The 21739-nt window shown below is 38.2% G+C and overlaps 1 protein-coding gene across 1 annotated transcript in view; it reads right to left on the minus strand.

Moving 5' to 3' along the window:
- ROBO2 (roundabout guidance receptor 2) overlaps window positions 1-21739 on the minus strand; it is a 433355-nt gene that overhangs the window by 43209 nt on the left and 368407 nt on the right. Inside the window, exons 17-20 of the mRNA XM_059493583.1 lie at window positions 20291-20462; window positions 14598-14780; window positions 5668-5710; window positions 4004-4131 (exon numbers count right to left, since the gene is read on the minus strand). Of these exons, the coding sequence (XP_059349566.1) occupies window positions 4004-4131; window positions 5668-5710; window positions 14598-14780; window positions 20291-20462 (526 nt within the window). The remainder of the gene's footprint in view (window positions 1-4003; window positions 4132-5667; window positions 5711-14597; window positions 14781-20290; window positions 20463-21739) is intronic.

A 21739-nucleotide genomic window follows, 5' to 3' on the forward strand; every position in this document is an offset into this window, starting at 1 on the left:
CAGCCGAGACAGGCCCATGAGCCAACGAAGGGAAGATGATGTACAACCATGGCCAAGCTATCAGCAGCTGTGACAGCCCTACCACTTGTCCTTCACGTCTCGCTGCCTAAAACCATCTTTTTTTTTTTTTTCTTCCTCATACCTTCAACTGTGAAAGTGAAGTTTGGAATATTTCTCTACTGAAGAATGTTTTCAATTGTTCACTCTATGTCAGAACCAATGAAACTGTCTGAGCTTCAGGGAAATGATGAAAGGAGAGAATTTACAAATCACAGAGGGAACTTGCCCAGCAACTATGTAGAAAAACTCTCAAAGTAATTTTTTAAGGGCATCACCTTGATTTCCTTAAAACTTTCTCCATCAGCTTATCTAATTTTCTTTTTGACATTAGCCAGTACATTTCTTCTTTTCAACAAAAGAAAAACCGACCAAAAAAAGTTATTTCTGATACATGGAAGAAAATTTGATATTTGAAGGGATTTAGGTGATCAGTCTCTCAAAATCGCAAAACAATGTTTATAATGGAGAACAACTTGTATAAAATCTCCAGTACATTTACCCAAAAACCATTACAGCATATTTAACTAAATGTCTGATGAGTTTTCCCAATATTTTGAATCCTATCCCACACTGCTATTTGTATCTTTAATCAGTTAGACTGGCAGTCTCTCTCCTTACTAAACACTGAAGTGACCTTTGCTGGTGGAATACTAGCTCTAGAAACTGAGACTAGGGAAGTGTGAAGAATCTAATGATGACTAACAGGATGTCCCAAGGAGAACCACAGCTTAGCAGACAACCCTCCTTCCTGCTCTCTCAGAAGTCAATATCTCAAATGGTACTATTTTTACAATTTATTTAGACTCTGAAAAGTTGAATCAATTCCAGAATGTACTTTAAAAAATCCTTCATTTATATGCCATTTTCTTTCTACAGCCAGATGGCAGATACAGGTTCCAACTGTTAGATCATTCTTGAGATAATGCATACTCCTATAGTGAGGATGTTCAGATCCTATTCTAGGGATAACAGCCATTTTTATGTACCTTAAGCCCCAGAAAGAAAAGATGATTCTTGCACTTATTCAAGGCTTTAGGCTCAGTTCCAAACTCAGATGTGGGTTTTGTGCAACCTCAGGGAATACATTTGTTCTCTCACTGTCTCAAAGACTTATCCAGCAGTGAGATGTGACACCATGATCTCCTCACACTGATTTGGTATTTTATTTAATTTAGTTCTTTTGGGGTTTAGCATTTTTTTCATTTAGATCACAAAACTACTTTCTTTTGCATTCAGGTGTGCTACAGTGAACATTTTAACATTGCCCTAATAACATCTTCAGTCTCAGGGCAGCAACATAATATTAACAATAAATATGGCAATAGCAAATGCTCAGCAGAAACACTGCAGAAAGAGAGATTAAATTTGGGTCTGTCAGCATGATCTGGTTCTGCATACAGCAGGGAAATGGGCACAATCAAGTATTTAAAAGATCTTAATTGTATTAACTTCTATGTAGATAAATTGCAATTACAAAAAAATTACAATTAATGCAAGCTATAGCCCATATTTAAAAATCATGTTATTACTACCTGCATATATGCAATGTGCTTTCCAGGGGCAGTACACAAACAAAAAATGCACCTATGTGCAAATACAGCATGAGATATGAGAGACAAATGCAGTCCTATTTTTCTTGCATTTCATCCACAATATGAATATTTCTCCTTTTTACAATCAGTTCCATCCAAGTATAATGCCTTGAAGTTTAGTAAATAAATTCTGTTGTTGATGTATAAAGTGAAGTAAATCCAGCTCAACCTGTCTGTGTTGGATTTGAAGACTCAAGGAAATAAAAACTAGCAAAATGCTCATCACTGAAGTGCTCAGACATACATCTGTCTTTTAGTGCATATTTCTGGCAACTGAAGAGGTATCATCTCTATATAGTCATTTAAAAATGAGAACTATTCCTGTGTACACACTTGAAAGGGAAGTTGCAGAGCTGCCCACCAGCCAAGGACTTTCAGTCATCCTTACTGATAAGCTGAGGTTCTCCAGACATTCTGGGAATTTTCAGTACAAGCACGGATTACTTTTTTGACCTCAGTGAGATGTATACATTTAAGCACTCAAAGAGCTCTTAAGCAGAGATTTTACAAAGTGCCATAGTCACCAAGTAAAAGTCAAGTGTGATTTCTCCAGCAAGCTGTCATAGCAAAAACACCACACTGTACATTTCAGACCAAAGATGAAGATGCTCTTCCCACTGGAAACTTTTGCCAAAATTCTCCAAAATCCAACTTTTGTTTGTAACTCTTGAGATAAATGAAACAGTGCTGAAATACTTGTGCAGGGAAGCTCTTCCTTGCTGCCTTGGAGATGCAACACTATTTTGGGCCTTGCATGACTCCAAGCCTCTCAGCTGTGCTTCCCACTCACAGCCTTGCTCTCAAATACCCATCTAGGACAGTGGATCTCACTCTTGAAGGAAATTTTAGGACTGCCTGCCTCAGCTTCTGAGTTTCCAGGGTGAGTGATATCACCCAACTCTTTTTTAAAATTCTTAAAGAACTTTTATGTTCTTAGAGACCTTTCAACCAGTAAAAGAGGCCCAAGCTCCATCTCCATAGTTAATATTCCATCTCTACATGTTAAAATCTTCCAATCCATCTTTAATGCAGAAACATCTAATCTCAGCTTCTGAAACAGATAGGGATAAGTGATCCCAAACCACACAGAATAAAAGTTGCAGCTCAACTGTAAAGATCATGGGTGGAATTAAGCTGCTGAATTTTAAAATGTAACTGTTGTATCTGTTGCATGAACTTGGACCTATGCCTCATGCATATTGAGGCCAAAAATTAAAAACTAATGCTTCCAATTTCAGTTGTATAGAGCCAAATACTAAAAGAAAATAGTAATTTTTCTGTATTATGTGGGCTTAAGAAAAGATGGAAAAGTACTGAAGGGTTTTATTTTCAAGATATTCACAACAAAGAAGCTGGCAGAAATTCAGTTGCCTTGTAAATATTATCAAAAGTTTTGCTTGCTCTTAAATATTTTTGACAAGAACTTTACAACATTTTTATACAGAATATAAATCTAGTGTGTTTTGTTGTAATTTTAAGTCACAGTAGTCAAACCACAGGCAAGAGGCTTTTCACAGGAATGTATAACCAGTATGATGAATGGTCTTCAGAAGCAGATTCTGACCAGCATGCAGAATTAGCTGTGTTATCACAGAAACCAAGGAAGTAACAGAGAGATGTGAATATTACTATGACTTTTAAAAATCCCAATCCTACATCTTAAAATTCCCATTTGAGATAAATGTTTGAAATGAAATAAGCCCTCTAAAGATTCCTTCCTCATTGTAACAATACATCTTTAGCTCACTCCTCAAAGGTGCTCTCTCAAGTCAAAATGGAAACAAAACCCTAAAAGATCTAAATAGTTCCCCTTTATGTATCCTTTCCTCAAATGAAAAAGAAAGTTGCTTAAAATCTTTGAGATTTTCTTCACAGATTATGGTTGAGACTGAGAGCAGGCCCTCAGCAGGAAGAGGACAGGTAAGGTGACAGCAACAAAGTCCTGGTGTCCTTCTGCTGAAGGAACATCTTTCCTGCATCTCTAGTGTTCTCCTCTGCTCTTATGGACATCCTCCATCCCTGGCTATACTGCCCTGCATGGCACACTGCTCATCTCCACAAAAAAGGGAAGGAGGTTGAGACACAAACAGATTTCCCTTGACACCATAAGCAGACCCTGTCTCACCACTGTGGGACAAATTACAAACCAGACCTACATTTTTAAAAAGTAAAAAGAGATACAGCGAAAGGAACATTTTAAAGTCAATTTTCAATCAAATCTAGAAAGGAAGAAACACACAGAACTATAATGATATAAGAACTATAATGATAAAAATATTATACAGCATTCATCATAGATGTTAACGAATGGAAGTCTATTTGATAATATGGAATAATAAAAGGAAACTTACCTCCACGACCAAAATTCCCAAGATCATTGGGTCCACTAGTGCTGTTATTTACTGGCAGACTTGTGGCAGGCCAAGAGTCTGCAAGCCAAGGATAACTGGGGTCACTGGCATTCAACAGACCTGGTCGACTGAAGCAGAATAAGAAAAAAGAGATATACACACAAATATATACATATAAAATTACAGTACCTGTGAGATAAGTAGTGATGGAAAAGGGCATATTACTGTTCTTCTAACACCATAGGTAACTAACACTTTAGGAGACTTTAATTTATTTCAAATTACAACTGTATAGCCTTTGATGATTTAAAGACCTTGAGCAGTTAATTAAGGTTATATACAAATCAACTTTGTCAGTAGAAGAGGGACTAGGCATCCGTCGTGACTCTGCCAGAATCCAAATGAACTCCGTTGTCTGTGTGAAACAGGAGTTAGGCAGCACCATCATGGGATGCTATGCCAGGGCTGAATGATAAATTACCACCTCAAGGGAGCCATCACTCAAACTGATTGCTCCATATCAGCCATTTCCAGGACTTTGGGCTACTATTTCTTCCTTCCCTCGCATCCCAAATGCACGCCTGTCATCTACAGGCTGGTAACTCTTTCTTTGAGCACTCTGGGATGGTTTAGAGGCACACAGGTTTGAGGAGGATTAATGGCAAGTCCACAGCTATCTCTGTGTGCTGCTGCTGCACGGTTTTCACATCCCTGTAATTCCCACTCTGAGAGCAGTGTTAAACAGGGAGCATGGGGAAAGAGGAGGCACATTTGGGCCACGAGGCATCGTGCCTCTCTCACCCCAGGATAAACCCAAATTTAGCAAGGCAGGTGGATTGTTTGTGTTCCTGTTCAGCAGGAGAAACAAATCATTTGCTGCACACACCCTTTCCTGCCACATGAAAACAAAAAGCTTCCCTGGGTTATTAAAGCACTGGTGAAGTTGGAGCAGCATCTCCCATCCCTGAGCATTCCAGACCCCTGCCTGGAACAATCCCTAAGAGAAACATCCGTTCCTATGGCAACGGCAATAAGACGGCCCAGCCGCATTCTCACCACATCCACTCGCTCTCATTAGGCCTAATCTCTTTTTGCTAAAATATTGATTAAACAGGAGATTGGAAGTTATTACCAGGGCCTAATTACAATCTCCATATTGGCAAAGGGAAAATAGATGAGGATATATGGGCCCGTTATCAGCTTTTATCAATTTCAATTGACTAGCCAAAGTTGTGGAATCCAGTCCTATCAATCTACAGCCTATTCATCATCCATGAATCATTTATTTTGTGATCGATTAAGTGTAATTGTTCACTCACAGCAATTTAGGGGGAGCCAATAAGGAGTCTTAAACAACAGCAACTTCATTTGCTAATGTCTAATTAATGCAATAAACATCCCAGTAACAAATGAACACATTCTTTTTGATATTTACTACTCATTTCTTCCGGGACATCTGGGAGATATGAAACATCTGGGCTTGTTTCTTCCAAAGTGCACAGCAGATAGGTCATTAAACCTTGTGGTAGGCTATTTAACTCCTCCTAGAGCTATCAGTCTTCCCAATGATGTGCTATGACCCAAGTGCATCACCTATAGCATTTTTCAGATCCCTTACTTTAAAAATAAACACAGTGGAAACAGCTTAATACAAAGAAACATACCTTCCATTGCTCATTAGTCCTCCATCTCCTCTTTGGAAGGTGACTGTGTTTTGGTTGGAAAAAACAAAACAAACAAACATACGCACACACATATAAGAGAGGGAAAATCAATTAGTAATAATTAAAAGTAACAATTCAAACTGCTCAGTGTCCGAGGTCGGAGGTCTCGGCATCATCCCATAATAAAGTCCAGAAGTGACAAGAAGAGGCTCAAGCACACTGGGGCCACAGTTCATTTAGGATTTCACTGCACATTGCTGATTGACAGCACATTACTGATTGCTCTGCACCTTGCAAGGCAAAGCAGCCACCTGGGCAAAAGGCCTGAATCCACCCCAGGCCCCTTCATATGCAGACTTTGCATTGCAAGCCTGAGCCATGTGATCAAATTGTTTTCTTGGCATGCCTCTGCCTCAGTACATAATGACATGGCAGCAGTGAGTTAATAACATCATGTCGTAATGCAGTAATATAATGTCACCACACAAATATGTCATTTCCCAGGACAAACACAAAGAGGTGGCAGCTCTATTACAGCTGAAGGGATGGAAAAAAGCATCCAGCTGCACCTTTTCCATTGGAAGTACAGTTTAAGAACCAGCACCCACACATAAATGCACACAAGCCAGTGCCACTGGGAAGAAAAAGTGTTTCCAGCCTTCCATCCATGGGGGATGCCAAGGACATAATCAGAGGGAGACAATTGTTTTTATCTCTCCTTTCATGGGTGTTTGACAAAAACCAGCCTCTCCCTTATCTATCTATTAACAGGATTACATTTCAGGGCAATATATGTAAACCCACATTACTGGTGAGATGCTAATTGACAACATTTGATGATCTTTTCTGAAACACTGAAAAAATATTTTGAATCCAGGCCAACAGACTACTCTGGTTCTCAGTGGCAATATCCCATTATTTATTGTCAGGCATAGATAAGGCAGACTATTAAATTATGCCAATGTCCTGGACACCTGCAGCCTTAAAGGCCTCTGGCTGGATCAGGGTTTGAATTTCAGTGAAGAATGGAAGAGTTGTGACCAGCTTAATTTAAAACAGACCTTCATTTAGAAATACTATTTGCCTTTGTAAGACAGGTGGTCCCATCAGTAAATTATAGCTTACAGAGTATTTGCAAGATTTTCCAAGTATTAGTCCAAACTACACTAACTCAGGATTAGGCTTTCGATTACACACTATTCTAATCAGACAAAATTACTACAGCCAATAGAAATTCTGTGCTCATTAAAAAAAATAAGTAATGACATAAAGCCACTGGGAAAACTCTTCTGATACCTTATAGAATCCTCGTTACTTTATTAACTCCTAGGGTAATTTCACAGTGTACATGCAGCAAAGGGGACAAAACTGGCCCCTCTGGAAGCTCTGCTGGAAGAATAGTGGGGTGATTAATTACCCTTGACTGCACAGCAGACTAATACCAATATCAGAAAATCACTGCAGTCAGATGTCACATCAAAATGGTTAATAGCTGAATTTTGAAAGGGTGTAATCAAACCAATTAATGGAAAGAAAATCAAAATGCAAGTATGGAAAGTACTAAATAAAGGTCTGCTTTGAAAAACAAGACATGGTAAAACATTGTGGGTAATTAATTTTAGAGGCACTGCTACTTTCATTCACGTGGTATCTAACAGGCTGTCAAATGACTTCCACTCACTGCTTAAAAGTGAATAATCTGAAGTGCTGTGCATATCATATGTGATTATGCAAAGATGTGGAGACTGCCTGGCTTTTTTTCCAAGTATCTTGGTCAATAGTATATTAACTGCTGTTTCCTTTCTCCTCCTCTTCTCCAAATTTAATACCTGATTTCTCCAACTTTCTGCATTTGCCAAAGTGACAAGAAATAAGGAAAACGAGAAACAAAGGCTTTGATTGTTGTTTTGATAACAACCCTTATAAATAAAGTTTACAGATCTAAGGGAATTGCAGTATTTTCTGAAAACTGCTTGGATTAATGCTCTTGTTTAGACTGTCATCTACCAGAAATGATATTCAGGTAATTTTGTTGCCACTCATATAGCATGTACAGGTGTGTGAGCTTTTAAATGTGCATGTCGTATGAAGAAAAAAAACCCCAATAATATTTGTGGTCTATACAATATTTATATCCGTGTGTACCTTTATAAAGCAAAGCTAAAACTGAGGAACCAGCAGGAGATTGAATGCTATTGCATGCTGCCATTACTAGCAGCAATGTTTGCCTGACATATTTTATTTTCTGCATAGGCAGTTATGGAAAAACTCCCAGGCATGCCATGAGAACTTCATCAAGAAGATGTGACATAGAAACCTCTTTGCTAGAGCCATAATTGCTGCAGGTTGGCTGTGGCACAAGAGATTGCTGAGAAAAAACAAGGACCACAGAATTTGCTCCTTTTTCTTCTGTGTGGTAGGAACTGTTTCCTGTTTTGTTTGGTTTGTTTTTATATCCTATGTTATCTTACACCCTCCCAATATATGCATCATCTATAGAAGAAAGGTTCAGCTTGCAGTGACATTGTTTTTCCTAGGGAAGAGTCAGTCTTGTTGATGTGATGTGTATGGTGCTAGGAAGGAAAACAGGTTTTTTTGTTTACCCTTCACCCTGTACACCAATGTATTCATGGTCATAATCTCAATGAGAAAATAAACCATAAAGCATTCTATTTATTTAATGTGCTTGGTGTAAAATGCTTTGAAATATCAATTAAGCTTGCCAAAATTCTTCTTGAAGTGTGGCCATGTCACTGGGATGCTGCAAAAACTCCTCATATTCCTGATGCCATCCATAAGAGGGCTACCTGAGGCTGGATAGTGAAGGTGTCTTTTTTTAGCATCAATGTTGTGAAAGGCAAGACAGCTAACAACAGAAGATATGGTCAGGCTGCCAAAAAAAGCACTATGTTTATCATTCCTGCCATACATTTTGTCAGCATTTTTTCCTGCAGTTTGATTTCTGCAATTACAAAACAAGTCTAAACGCCTGAATAGGAGCATACTTAATGCAATGCAGGCTTGTAGATGTCACTGTAAAAATAAAACACACAGACAGCTGGCTTTATTCATCCTGTCTCCACTTCAAAAAGCAGCAGAGCAATTTCAAGGGGCAATGTAAGAGGAGGGAGGGAAGGATGTCCCTATCACTGACCCACCTATCTTCCTTGCTTTTTATCACCAAGGAAGCAAAAAAGCTCTTTCAGCAATCTTTGCATCTGATACATGTTCTTAGAAAGGCTGAAGACCTGCAGGGATGCGATTGGTTTTCAAAAGAAGATGAAAAAATAACCTCTGCATTGAGAGATTTTGAAGGAATCCCCACCAGCCTATACTTCAAGGACTGCAAAAATGCAGAAATATAATCCAAAGTGCATTTGAAATGCATAAATATTTCAGGAAATTATATTGTATATATTTGTATGAAAACCAGCATATGTTAAGGAGCTTTTCACATGCTATTTATTAAATATATAAGGAGGTACCAAAACCATTTACTAATATTATCTGACAAGGTTAAATTTAATCTTCATGCCTGCTAGAACTGGAAAAATATGAATGTATAGTAAGTCAACATTCTGAGGCAAGGAAGCTTTAGAAAGCTTTAGAAAGCTTTCTGTATGCCTATCTCTAGTAGGCCACATTTTCCTACTGCAAATGAAAACTTTAATGTTGCCAGCCAAGTCTCATTCCTTTTACTGATAAGCTGTTCCTCAAATATGAATGTAGATTAATCCTCTTTTAATAAGCATTAACTCAGAACAGATAATCAGCACATAAAAATTCCATCAAATCTTCTGTCTACCTTTGGATGATTCTGTCACATAGTTTATCCTCATTTAACAGTTTCAGGAGTTGCACATAATATGTGTAACATTCCATGATTCTCTATTTTTAATTCATTTTCTATTTACTGGGTTTCAAAATATCTTTAATCCCAAGAAGCACTAGTCACTAAATAAGCTTACCTATTCATAAGTTAAAATACATATTTACTTTTTTTTTTGCACGACTGATGGCCTAGACACTTGAAAACACCTGAATACTGTGGTGAGTGGGTACTGGCACAACAAGTTTGAGGGCACAGGAAAGATAAGCATTATAAAACCAACCAAACAAAACACTCAAACAAACAAACCCAAAAGATACCCCACTCCAACAGTGTAACAGTACTTTAGCTTTCACAGAAACTCACAAAAGTGAGACCAATCCATCCTTTATATTACAGGAGAAATGTTTGAAAAGGGATTACAGCTGTGTTTAGTATCCTTGTGGAAGATTTGGTTTTGCTGAGAGCATGTCATGGTCACAAAGATGCACAGTCCTTGTACAGATGGTGACATTACTACTTACCAACACTAATCTAACAAAAATCTTAGCTAAATTTTATATTTTGTAGCACTAATATTACTGAGAATCAAGGCCTGGTGAGTCATGGTGCGAAGGGAAGCGGAAGAACAGTGATGTACAGAATTGTGGCTCAGTAACTACTGGAGTCAGTTCAGCTGAAAATAACTAAAAAGATTTAGCTGTGATTCTCAATGTCACTTTATTTGTGACCATCTGAGCCATTGATCAGACCTCATGGAAATATTCACAAAGACAGAAAGCTGAAAGTATTGAACTCGATCAGTTATTCTGTCCTGACACAAATCTTTACAAACTGCCTGACATTTGCTGTTTGCTCTTCTCCCACACATGTTCCAGTGGTATAGTCTCAAAGTAGGAATTGTACATCTCAGGAGCCTAATAACAGAATACAAATAACAAGTGGTCCTAGTGAATGACCCATAATCTGCAAATGACCCAAAAAACCATTTTTAGCAAGTAATTTAAAAACTGCATGGATTTGGACTTTTAAACAACTATTGTCAGTGTTCTATGTTCTACACACAGGCAAATACAAATGAAGAAAAATAAAACAAAAAAATATTCACATCAGAAATAACAGGGGATTTTTTCCTGAGTGTGAAATGAAGTAAGTACATAATTGTTACACTAATAGATTCAATTCTCTACCTAATAGATTCAATTCCCTACCACACAGTTAAATCTGTATGTTCTGAAACTCTCTGAAGGAAGAATTTAAAGCAGATGTCAGAACAAAAAATGTGTACCTTGTAAATCTAAGTATATTAGTATAAATTCATCTTTAGTAAAAATTCACTGACAGCTGTCTCTGAGGAGATTCTGAAAGCTACACACCACTGTCTAAATAATTGTATCTAAACCCAAACTATTTATAAACCATAAACCTTTGAAGGGAACAACATACAGTTGTGAATGTCAAACCTCCACAAGCATAAGCATGTCTTTCTAAACAATATTATCAAGGGCAAATTCAAATAGTAGAGAATTATGAAAGTTTTTTATGGAACTCGGAGTCTAAAGATAGGAAACATGCACCATGTTCTTCCATAAGGAAAGTACTTCTTTAAATTTAAAAAAAAATTTGGACTCAATTACTGGAGGACTTAGGTCCTCAATTCCTCCAGAAGTTAGTACAAGCCAGGAAACAGAATAGTTCTAAAAAGTTCCACAAGATGTCAAAACTGCTTTTAAAAAAGAACATTTTTGGCAGTACCTCTGATATATCCCAGTTGCCCAGCAGATGTGGATCAGCAGCATGAAATCATGCTCAGACCCCGTGGCTCCAGCACAGCCCTGTGTCATGCCAATGCATGCCACAAACAGAACACTAAAAGTGCACCACAGTTCAAGACAACTGGCAGAGGCACAGTCATAGGAACCAAATGCAAAGATGTATTTAGTTTTGGAAAAAGCCCTATGTTGTGTGTCAAAGAAAAGGCAGCAATGTCTTTAGAGTGGGATGTGTTGTGCCATAGCTTACAGTAACCTGACCAAACCTGCCTGGAAGCCAGGGGAGCAATCCTGAGCCCCCCGAGCTTTTCCACAAGGATGTTTCTCCCTCAGAATGTCCTGGGCTCCTGGGGCACACAGCACCACCTTGGTCATCTGCTCTGTCCTGCTAAGCTGAACACAAGCTGTGGCTGAAGACAAGCAAGAGAGAGAAAGCAGCTACTGAGCATGAGGAGACTGCTCTGGTAAAAGCAACTGAGGGGCCAAATTACACCCAAAAAATTGACAGGCTTCTGCTGGAAAACACCAAGATTTATCATCCTTTAACACTGTAACGCTGAGGTACAATTATTTTTGAGTTTCTACATCTTGAGATTAGGTATGAGAGCAGAAACAAATTGTTTGTAGTAATTATTATTTTTAATTGTATACTCTATTTTTCTTGACTATTCATATGTTGAATAAAGTGTTTGCAACCTGCTGCTTCAGCCACTCTTCATTTATCCTTCACATATTTTAATCATGCTTATAATAGTCTATTGCATGCTATCTGTTTAAAGATAAGAAAAAATAGGATACCAGCTCTGAGCTGAGTAGTAAGAAAAAAACCCAAATATTTCAATTCCAAAAACCCTGTAAAGTCAATGAATGCATCAGTTAGTGACTAGATTGCTTGAAGGGCTAAACACCTCCCAGTAAGGCAAATGTACATAATTGAGAGCTGAAGTAGAAGAAAGTTTCTTTTCTCCTCTTGGATCTGCTAAACTGTTTGAGCTTTAAAATCAAAATTCAGTTATATATGGATAATGCTTGTTTATGTTAAGTTTGTTCAAGCATCTGGTCCTGAAAATTACTTTCAAAACTGCATTTCAGACAGTTAGGTGAGTTAAGTATGCAGATTTATAGTGACAGAGACACTGATGGTGGTAGATTTTACTTTTCCCCAGAATCCAGAGGAGAATGAAGGCTACATTTTTATCACAGATAGGCAGCCAGAGTATTTCTCCTTGTGCTTGGTTTTAATTCCTCCCATCTCACATGTTCATAAACACTTTGACAGCTAATGCTTGAAATGGTGTGTTGGTGAGGTAACAGACAGACTAATGGACAGTACCTGCAGGGGTGAAGGTGAAGGACTGAACTGCAAAACAAGAAAGCAAACACATTGTGAGTTACACACCCTGACACAAAGAGCCAATTGCAGGGCACGAGTTTCCTCTGGAAATCACTCAGGTGGGGTTGAATATCATAAGCAGGACAGAACAGCTGAGCTTAAAGCACCAACCAGCCAGCAGCCAATGAGAAATGATGGTTGGGAAGATATGCAGTGAAGTTTGACAGTCACATTTGAAGAGTCTCTGTGAGGACATGCTGTACTCCAAGCTGTAAACATTAGGATGAACTCTGAAGCATGATCTGTTATCCACAATTTCATGATGCAGTTGATGTTCACATCACACTTAGATGCAGCAAACGCCGTGAGAAGGAATGAGTTGCACAAGACATGCTGTTCATAATTATTTACAGCTATGCTCTCCAATTATAACAGACTGCTCTCAATTCTCCCTCATTCCAATATGCCAACTCACATACAGGACTAATAATCCTCCTTTTAAGAAATATCTAGTCTCAGCTTGTGTCCAAAGCTTTAGGTAGGATTACTTCCTAAGAGAAACAACAGCACAGCTGTCTCTAGAATGAAAAAATCTTGGGATCTAGAACAATATTTCATGTATAAGTGTTTGAGATATATATTAATTTCTCAGTGAAAACCACCCCACCTCTCAGAGAGTAGAAGTTACTGCTATTAAATGAAAGAAAGAAAAACCACCTTGGGACAAAGCACAACCCATGAATAACAGAGATTATGTGGTGACACAAAGTGAGGTTCCACTAAAACCAAGAAGGTCCAAAAGCCACTGGTCTCTCCTTCCTCTCTTTCCACTGCTCTGCCTCTTGTCCTTTCACAAAGCCAGTGGAAAACAAATGCAGCAGGAAGGATTGAAAACCAACATGGAATAGTTTCCTGCTGGTTTAGTGAGCCCAGTCAGAACACTGAGGAGTCTGACTGTGGCAGAGCTGAACTGGGAACAATTTGGCTGTGGCTGATTGTTGGTTTTTGGCAAGTTGTTGCTCAGCCATTTAGGGAACCTGAGCCCTTGGTTTCACATTTGATGACTTTAAATAGAAGGGCACTTGTGTAACTTACATGTGATATAATGTCAACATTAAATATGTTCTGTTTTGAACTGGGCAAATATTTTCTCTTTTTAACTGTTAATAAGAACTACAAGAGAATCTGCTGCAATATTTGAAGAATTGGAGTTTTTGTGTGTTAAATTGGGGTTTTTGTGTGTTAGGCTTCAGAGTAACCCATTTTATGACACATCACCTGACTTCCCAAAAATCCATAAGAATCCTGAAAACAGAATAATATGCAAAACAAATGTTGGGGAAAGATGAAAATATTTCATTTGGCAAGAGTATTTAATTTTAAAAATGCAGGTTTTGAAAACTAATTTATAACTGGAATAAACATTAAATGAAAGAGAACATTTGAAGATGTTCTGCCTCCGAGACAAAACTGTTTATGGCTTCTGCCTTAGGTAAATTTTGACAACATTTCCCTATCTAATACATCACTCTTCCAGCTACAGGTATGAAGTCACTGATTAAATACCTTCATTTACTTGCCATGCACATGGCTTCAGAGACATGGACATGCACAGGAAAGAAGACAAAAACTCTTTAACTTTCCTTGTGTCTAGTCTAACTCATATTTGAACACACAAATGAGGCTGCACTGTCAACAGAGTGCCTTCTGAGCAAGGGGCAAGAGGAGCAGCTAATCCTCTTTGTACTTTTTTGATGCTAGATGTGCTGGAGATGTAAAAATACTGCCTTATGATAATGATGGAATGTGGTACCGAGCGATGCATTTAAAGCTTCTCATACACCAGCAATTTCACAGCATACATTTAAAACAAGCATACAGAATTCACCCAGGACACTTTTGCTGTAAGTTCAATGTGGTTTTTAGGTAGGTTTAGTAGCCCCTGTTCTTTTTCTGCTAGCACCTGCTGAGATGGCAATAAAGTCACTGCTCTTACCAGCATAATTGCTGAGCCCCTTCCTCTTCTTTCTCCTCCAGTAGAGCCAGATGCTGAAACCCATGAGGATGACCCAACAGGCACCACCAATGCCAGCTATGAAGGCAGGCTGCTTCACCACATCAGTGATTTGCTCAGTTATGCTGTTGTTATTTTCAGTGATGACAACTTCATTACGACCTCCTGCACAAGAGGAATTGAACAGAATGCGGTTATTCTGGACTCTGCAATGCACAGTGGAACAAATTAAACACACAAATTAAAGGCTTCTAAAAAATTGTAATGGATCTCAAAAGAATTACCCACAGCAGAAGAACTTTAAGAAGTAGCAATGCACAATCTCAGTGTTTCTAGAGTAAATCCATAGCCATTTTGCAGATATATATTTGGAAAGACAGACCCATAGCACACTCCCAAGTAATCTAACAGATGCCAATCCAGAGCTTTTTTTTTAACAATACACATATTTGTTAGTTTTTCCATAATTGTAGACAGAATTCAATAATGAGAAAATGGATCACAGGAAACTGATAAAAATATAAATCAAGCAATCAATAAGTAGCTTTTTCCAAATGAGTAATCCAGATACAAAATATGCTACATTAGAAGAAGGCCAAAAATTCTTACTCAACTCATTTCTTTTCTCTGAATGCTAGCTTCCAAATTTGAAATGAAGAATAAAATAAATGCACTTTCTACTGGGGCAAAGATGGATTTTCCAGCAATTCTTTCAAGGGAAAAGCAGTTCATACAAATTCTAAGTGTACCATCTTTGACACAGTTAACTGTAAGCACTGAACAATCACAGCAACAGATGCTATTTTTTTCACCTAGAACATGCATGCAAATTCTTAATATCAACCTGCAAGAAATAATTATTACTTGGAGTACCAATTAAAGTGACATGCATCAAAAAATTACTATATAGGATATTAAATTGTATATTACAGCAGAAAACTGCAAATTCCAGTAAGTGTTCCTGTTGGTTTTTTGCCCCTCTTTCTCTAAAAGGGAACTTTTCGAAAAGAAAAAGCTTGGCATTTAGCTTGAAAACAAATGTTCATAAAAATCTGAATGGAAATCCAGGAAATGCTAAAGCATATAGATCCAGGGCCAGCACTTTCAAATTGTCAGAAATAGTTACTTTTAAAATTAGGAAATGCAGAACATATTTTTCTTAAAAAAAACCCTGAATTTTATTCTATGCATATTTTACATCAACTGCCCACATCTGCAGTTTTGAAATTCATGAAAGATTATCCAACATTTCCAGTAAAAGCATTTATACAGCTCAATCCTTGAAATGTTTATGCAATATTACCAGATGCCTGCATGCACGCTGAAGAGCTGCAGGAGTAGCTACTCTTTTGAGACAAAGAAGATGTAAACAATATGATTCTCAATTATGAGAGCCTATCACACACATAAAGGTAGTTGAACATTGCAGTAAAACACTGAAATGGTCACTTGGAGGAAATTATTAGAAGTATTGTATCACTGAGCCATGCTGTGAAAATGTACATATTCCTTTTCTATAATTCAGCAATGCTGAGATTTACTTCTTCCAGCAGAGCAGCTCGCTGGCTTCAGCCTAAAGGCAGCACTCAGGGTCTCTGGCTGGGGCAGATCTGAGAAGTCTGACACTTCCAGCCCCACTTCCACAGACACCTCTTTGCAGGTGACCCAGATTTCACAGAGCCATGTTTTATAGAAGGGGATCCTTTGAGAAGGTCCCTCTGGGACTGACTCTGCCCAGCACTGCCCCTGACAAGATGCAGCTTCAGGCCCCCAGAGCTGGGCTGGGTTAATCAGGGAGAAATGCAGTGTCCTGCATGCCATTGCTATCACACTGCTGATGAGTTTAATAGGCTTCCTCTCTTTCAGCACCACGGCAATATTTAGTGCTGACGGCTGCCTGCTTTGGCAATCAGACTGTGGAAGCTGTGCTAGAGCCTGGCTTGCTTTCGGTCACTCTGGGCAAGGAGCAAAACAGGCTCCCAGCAAGCAGAACAGGTCCCACAGAAAGATGCTGCCAGATGTACAAGAAGTGCACCAGTACAGGTGTCATGCACCAGTCTCTACTGGCCATGCTGGGAAGCTTTACCAACATCAGGCTCTGGGAGCTGCAGCTGTCCTTTGCCATGCTTGCATCTTTTGTCTAGCCACTGCCAAAGGCCCAATGGCTTCCAGGCCTGATTAAGTGAGTGAGAATGAAACTCACTGAGCAGCTGTGGCAAGGAAAGAAAGCAGGCAGCATTGGCTGCTTTATCTGATTTTCCATGTTGTTTTCTGCCCATGGAACCAATCCATAGGAGCACCCCAGCGCTGAAAGAGGAAGGGCTGACAGTAAAACTAATAGAAAGGGGCTCTCCATGGCATGCTCTTCCAGACACAAAATCAATTTTCTAGTAGAAATCAGCATGGGAGTTGGAGTTGCTCTAATTACCATTAACTTGCAGTTAATTTCTGTGACCTTTGGAGGAGAGGCCAAAGTAGTGGGACAGTGAGGAAACAGGTAGCCTTGGCACTGCTTCAGACACAGCCGTGCTACCAAGGCAGGGAAGGGCTGGTGACACCAGCTTTGGGAGTAGATGCTCCTGGATTCAAGAATGAGTTCTTTTCACTAAAGCTTCCAAAAACATCTGAGGATCCTGTCTTCTCTAAGACCAGAAAACAGTCCTTTGAAAAGGGAGGATGTGAGAGCAAACTGCAAAGTGCCTGGGAAGAGGTTTCAGTGGATTGCAGGCTTTGCCTCTCTTCTAGGGGAAGATACAATCTGTCTCCAAATTACCTTCTAATGTTTGCAGCCTGGCTGTCTGCTCTTACCCTTCTGTGCCTAGCAATTACAACTGCAAAAGTAATAATTCCTTTAAATGTCAAAATAACATATGCTTTGTGAATTTGATGATGGAAGAATAAATGGAGACAGATGAATGCTACCCACTGACTTTTGATAAAATTAATATAATTGTTGGGGGTTGGGGAAACAAATAGCATTAGTCTTGTACTTCTTCATATAATATTTAAGCAGAAGTAATAAATATGTCATCCAAGGTACCAGTGCACTATTTCATGTACTGCAGGTGGTTCTGTAACAATGCTGTCAGTTCAACTAATTAGAACATAGACAAGGGAAGTGTGCGACCTGCAACGCTCCATTGTTCCTGAAGACAAAACCATAATGAAATATAATGTCTTCCTCCCATTGGAGAGTAATGAAGAACAAAACTAATTTGTCGGACCAAAAATTAATTAGACACATCAGATTCGATTGTACCTATTACTGTGAAAGTTTGCAGCTGTTCCTCATATCATTATGCCAATGATGGAATGTAAGAGGGACCAGGCCAACTGATGAGGAGAAATAATAGCTATAGCATTAACCAGCATTGCCCTTATTCCAATTTTACTTCTGGTTTTCCAAGTGAATGTTTTTTAGCATATCATTAGTGATCAGAAAAGTTTTATTCTTGATTCTCTTTAAGTCTTCCATAAAATTTTTCAACATCCTGCTTCAAGTATGGGCACAAGATTCCTGTAATAGTGAGACAATTTCTAACTAAAGGAATCATATGCTTCCTACTGCTACCTATTCTACTTTTTTTGCTTTCTGGATTGTCACTGGTCTGTTATCTAAAATTACTCTGGGAGGTCAGTAGTTGATTATCCACCATGAAAACCAGTTATTTTCAGAAAAAAAAGGTCTGAAACATTTTTAGAAGTATGAATCCTGTATTTAAAAATAACACCTCTTTTTATACACTGTACTCTGTATTTCATGACTATTAAAAGTTTTACTGCTTAGAAATGCAGCTTAACTCTCCTGCAACACTGACCTGTTCTCTCCATAATTCAGCATTTCTGGAGCTCTTCATTCTGCTTCCAAGTTGTTAAATGGTATAGATAAGCACCAGACGATATAGAACTCTCTTATAATAACTCAATAATGCTGTCCCATTCATTATGATGTTTTGAGGTTTATTCATTAGCTCATTCTAAATCCATGTAACTAGTTTTTTTTAAATTTACTTTAAAAATAATTTTCATATTTTATGATTTTGATTCCCATAAACATTGAATGGTGCCAACTCAGGTTTTTCAGAATTGGTATCACCTAAACATTGTTACATTCATCAAGGAAATTTACAGTCTGAGAAATAACTGCTAGCAATTCATAATCAATAGCAAAATTGGGCCTAAAGAGAAGGGAGATACAGACCATATATGTAATAAACACACCCAACTTCAGGCTCCCAAAAGACAAACAGAACTGACAACAGAATATAACCCAAACAGAAACTATTCCCTGTTAGTTTTCATGCAAATGACTCTCAAATGTGCAAAGATGTCACCAAACAAACTTATTGAAGCAGACATTCTGGGATCATTTAAGGAACAAATAAATATCACTAAGAATTCTGGGAATCATCCAGCAAAGACCTTTGGTGCAAGTATAACTCACAACACATTAAGTGACACAAGGCTACCCATGTACTTGAAATGCAATACACTTACTGTGTTTTGCTGGAATAAGTGCAGTGTATTTCCTGCCTAGTTAGATGGACCCCTTGGTAAAATAATTTTTGAAAAAAGGTCCTGGGTTTCTTGCATTTTCAAAAATCAATGTTTTGTTTTCTCTTCTGAATATCTATTTTTCCCTTTGGTGTTTCTGTGGCTGCCTTTTCTAAACCAAGTGCTACCTTCACTTCCACTCTTATTTCTGTCTCCAGTGAGACTTCAAAGGTGAAGTATCCTAGGTTCTGTTTTGATGAGTGGAGAATCTGAATACCAGTAAACATTTCAGCAAATGAGATGGCCTTTTCCAAGGGTCTACACATAATAGACTAGTCCATGTTTGGGACAGTGTATTGACAACATTTTCTAGAAAGAAAATATTTAGTAACAACAGAAGTCCCCCAAACAAGCAAACAAACAAACAAATGTCCATTAAGTAAGAACTAAGATCATACAGATAAAAGCAACAAAATTCCTGTATCGTGCACTAAAAAGAGATTCTGCTTTGCACAGCCATTTCAGGTTTGCTAAACATAATTACTTCTAGCCTTCCATATTGTTCCCATCTTTATATTTTATACTCAGGAAAAATTTCAGAAGAAACAAAACCTGTGTTTCCCTCAGGTCATGAAATTAGCTCTGCGTGGAGACCACTACCAAGAAACAACTTGTAAAAAGGCTGGAATGATAATGATACCTTTGCTTTCTAATTGGTCTAAAGACAACTTTTGCTTTGACAGAGGAGGCTTGTCTTGGGATACCTGAGAAACACTGACTTTAGACATTCAGAAAACAATGGTAAATAGTGGAATGAGTAAGGCAATATTCCAGCCATCTTAACAGAAGGAAAAGGGAGGTTGGGCTCCCCGCGTCTGCCAACCTCCAGAAGTGGCAAATTCATTTTAAAAACCCCAAAACATTAAATCAGTTTCACTTTCTCATATATCTTGGGAACATACTTCCCTTCACTGTCTGCAGGAAGAGAAGAAAAGATCATCAGGCAGTGGAATGTAAAAGCAACTAACCAGCCCTAGCCAAACCTCGTCTTTTCCTCCACAGATTTTTACGCTTCCAGAAGTGATATATGAAAGTATTTCTGAGAGAAAAAAAAAAAAACAACAAAAAATCCACAAAAAAAGCCCAGGCAAAACAAAACAACAGAACAGACAATAACTTACCTATTATTATGGGTTGTGGGTCACTTTTTACTCCCACACCTGCACTGGTGCTTGCAGCAACTTCCACGCGGTACTGGATACCTGGATATAGGCCACCTATTACTACAGACCGAATGGCTGCATCTACTGTTTTGTTGATATGAAATCGAGTCTCATTACCTAGGCACCAGATCTGGGACAAAAGTTGATGTGTTAAAAGAGATGAAATTCTTCACACTCACACAATCGTAAATAGGTACGACATATCAAGGTATTTCATGGCAATCGCTTATTTGGGACTTCTTGACAATCTTACTGTCCAGGAATTGCTGATATTGGGATGATTTAGCTCAGCAAGGTATCCCAGATTAGCACAGGACCAAGGCAGCTGCAAAGACTGCTTGAAAATATCTCTCTGGACTCTGGCTCTCCATGGAGTGCAAATTCTGTGCTTACACTTCTTACAAGCACAGACCAGATCATCCGAGTAACAAAGATGTGTTATACATTAATCAAAATCTTGTTTATCAAACCTTTTGTGTAAAAAAACCCACATTTTTTTCCTTCTAAATTTCCTGCTGAATAGCAAAAGAATATGAGCATAGGGTGAAACACTTCTTAAAGCACTAAAAAATAAACAATTTTCAAAATTTTTTTCAACTTCCTTTCATTGCACAAGAGGGATACTTGAAATTTCTGAAATGGAATAAGCACAGACTCATATTTACTGCTGCTTTTGTGATTAGTTACATTATTCAGGAATCAAGACATCAGTTTCTCCCTCAAATATTATGTAATTAAACAGAAAATCCACCCTATAATCACAACTGGCATTTTTTGATGAGAACAGTCTATGAGTTCAGAGTGTTATGTCTCCCTCTTGCAGTTTTTATAGAATTCTCCCAAGAGATTTCGAAACTAACTTCTAGGCATGTTTCTTCAGTTAATGCTATCTGCAAATACTGCTTCTGTATTACTAAAGAAAGCATCTACAATCACAGAAGAAAATCAATGCATAAATGTATCACAGGTACATTTACATAAAAATAACAGCAGAAGAAAACACTATTGGTGGAACCACTATCAGTGACAAACTAATGCATCTAAGCAACAGCAATAATATCTTTACACTTACTTTGACCCTGCTCAGTGTTTTACCACACCTTATCTTTTTTTTCTGTGAAATGCTGAGAAAGATTTGAAGAGAAAAAAAAATTATTTTGTTTTCCTAAACCTAAGGTGAGATCCTATTTGCCAGCCAGAATGTATTAAGGTGAGTAACTGTTGCATTCATTCCTTCACTCCTTGTCTGTCCTGGTCTTAGGTTACAGTAGCTATGAGCTGCCCTTAATTAAAAGCATTTAATTAATAAATGAATTAACAGGCATTCTGGTGCTTGAAGCAGAATCAACAGATCTACTTTCAATTTGTTAGAAAATGCACTGTGGAACTTCAGCAATTATTTAATAC

The sequence above is a fragment of the Ammospiza nelsoni genome, chromosome 2 (assembly GCF_027579445.1).
Source record: "Ammospiza nelsoni isolate bAmmNel1 chromosome 2, bAmmNel1.pri, whole genome shotgun sequence".
NCBI classification, from domain to species: Eukaryota; Metazoa; Chordata; class Aves; order Passeriformes; family Passerellidae; genus Ammospiza; species Ammospiza nelsoni.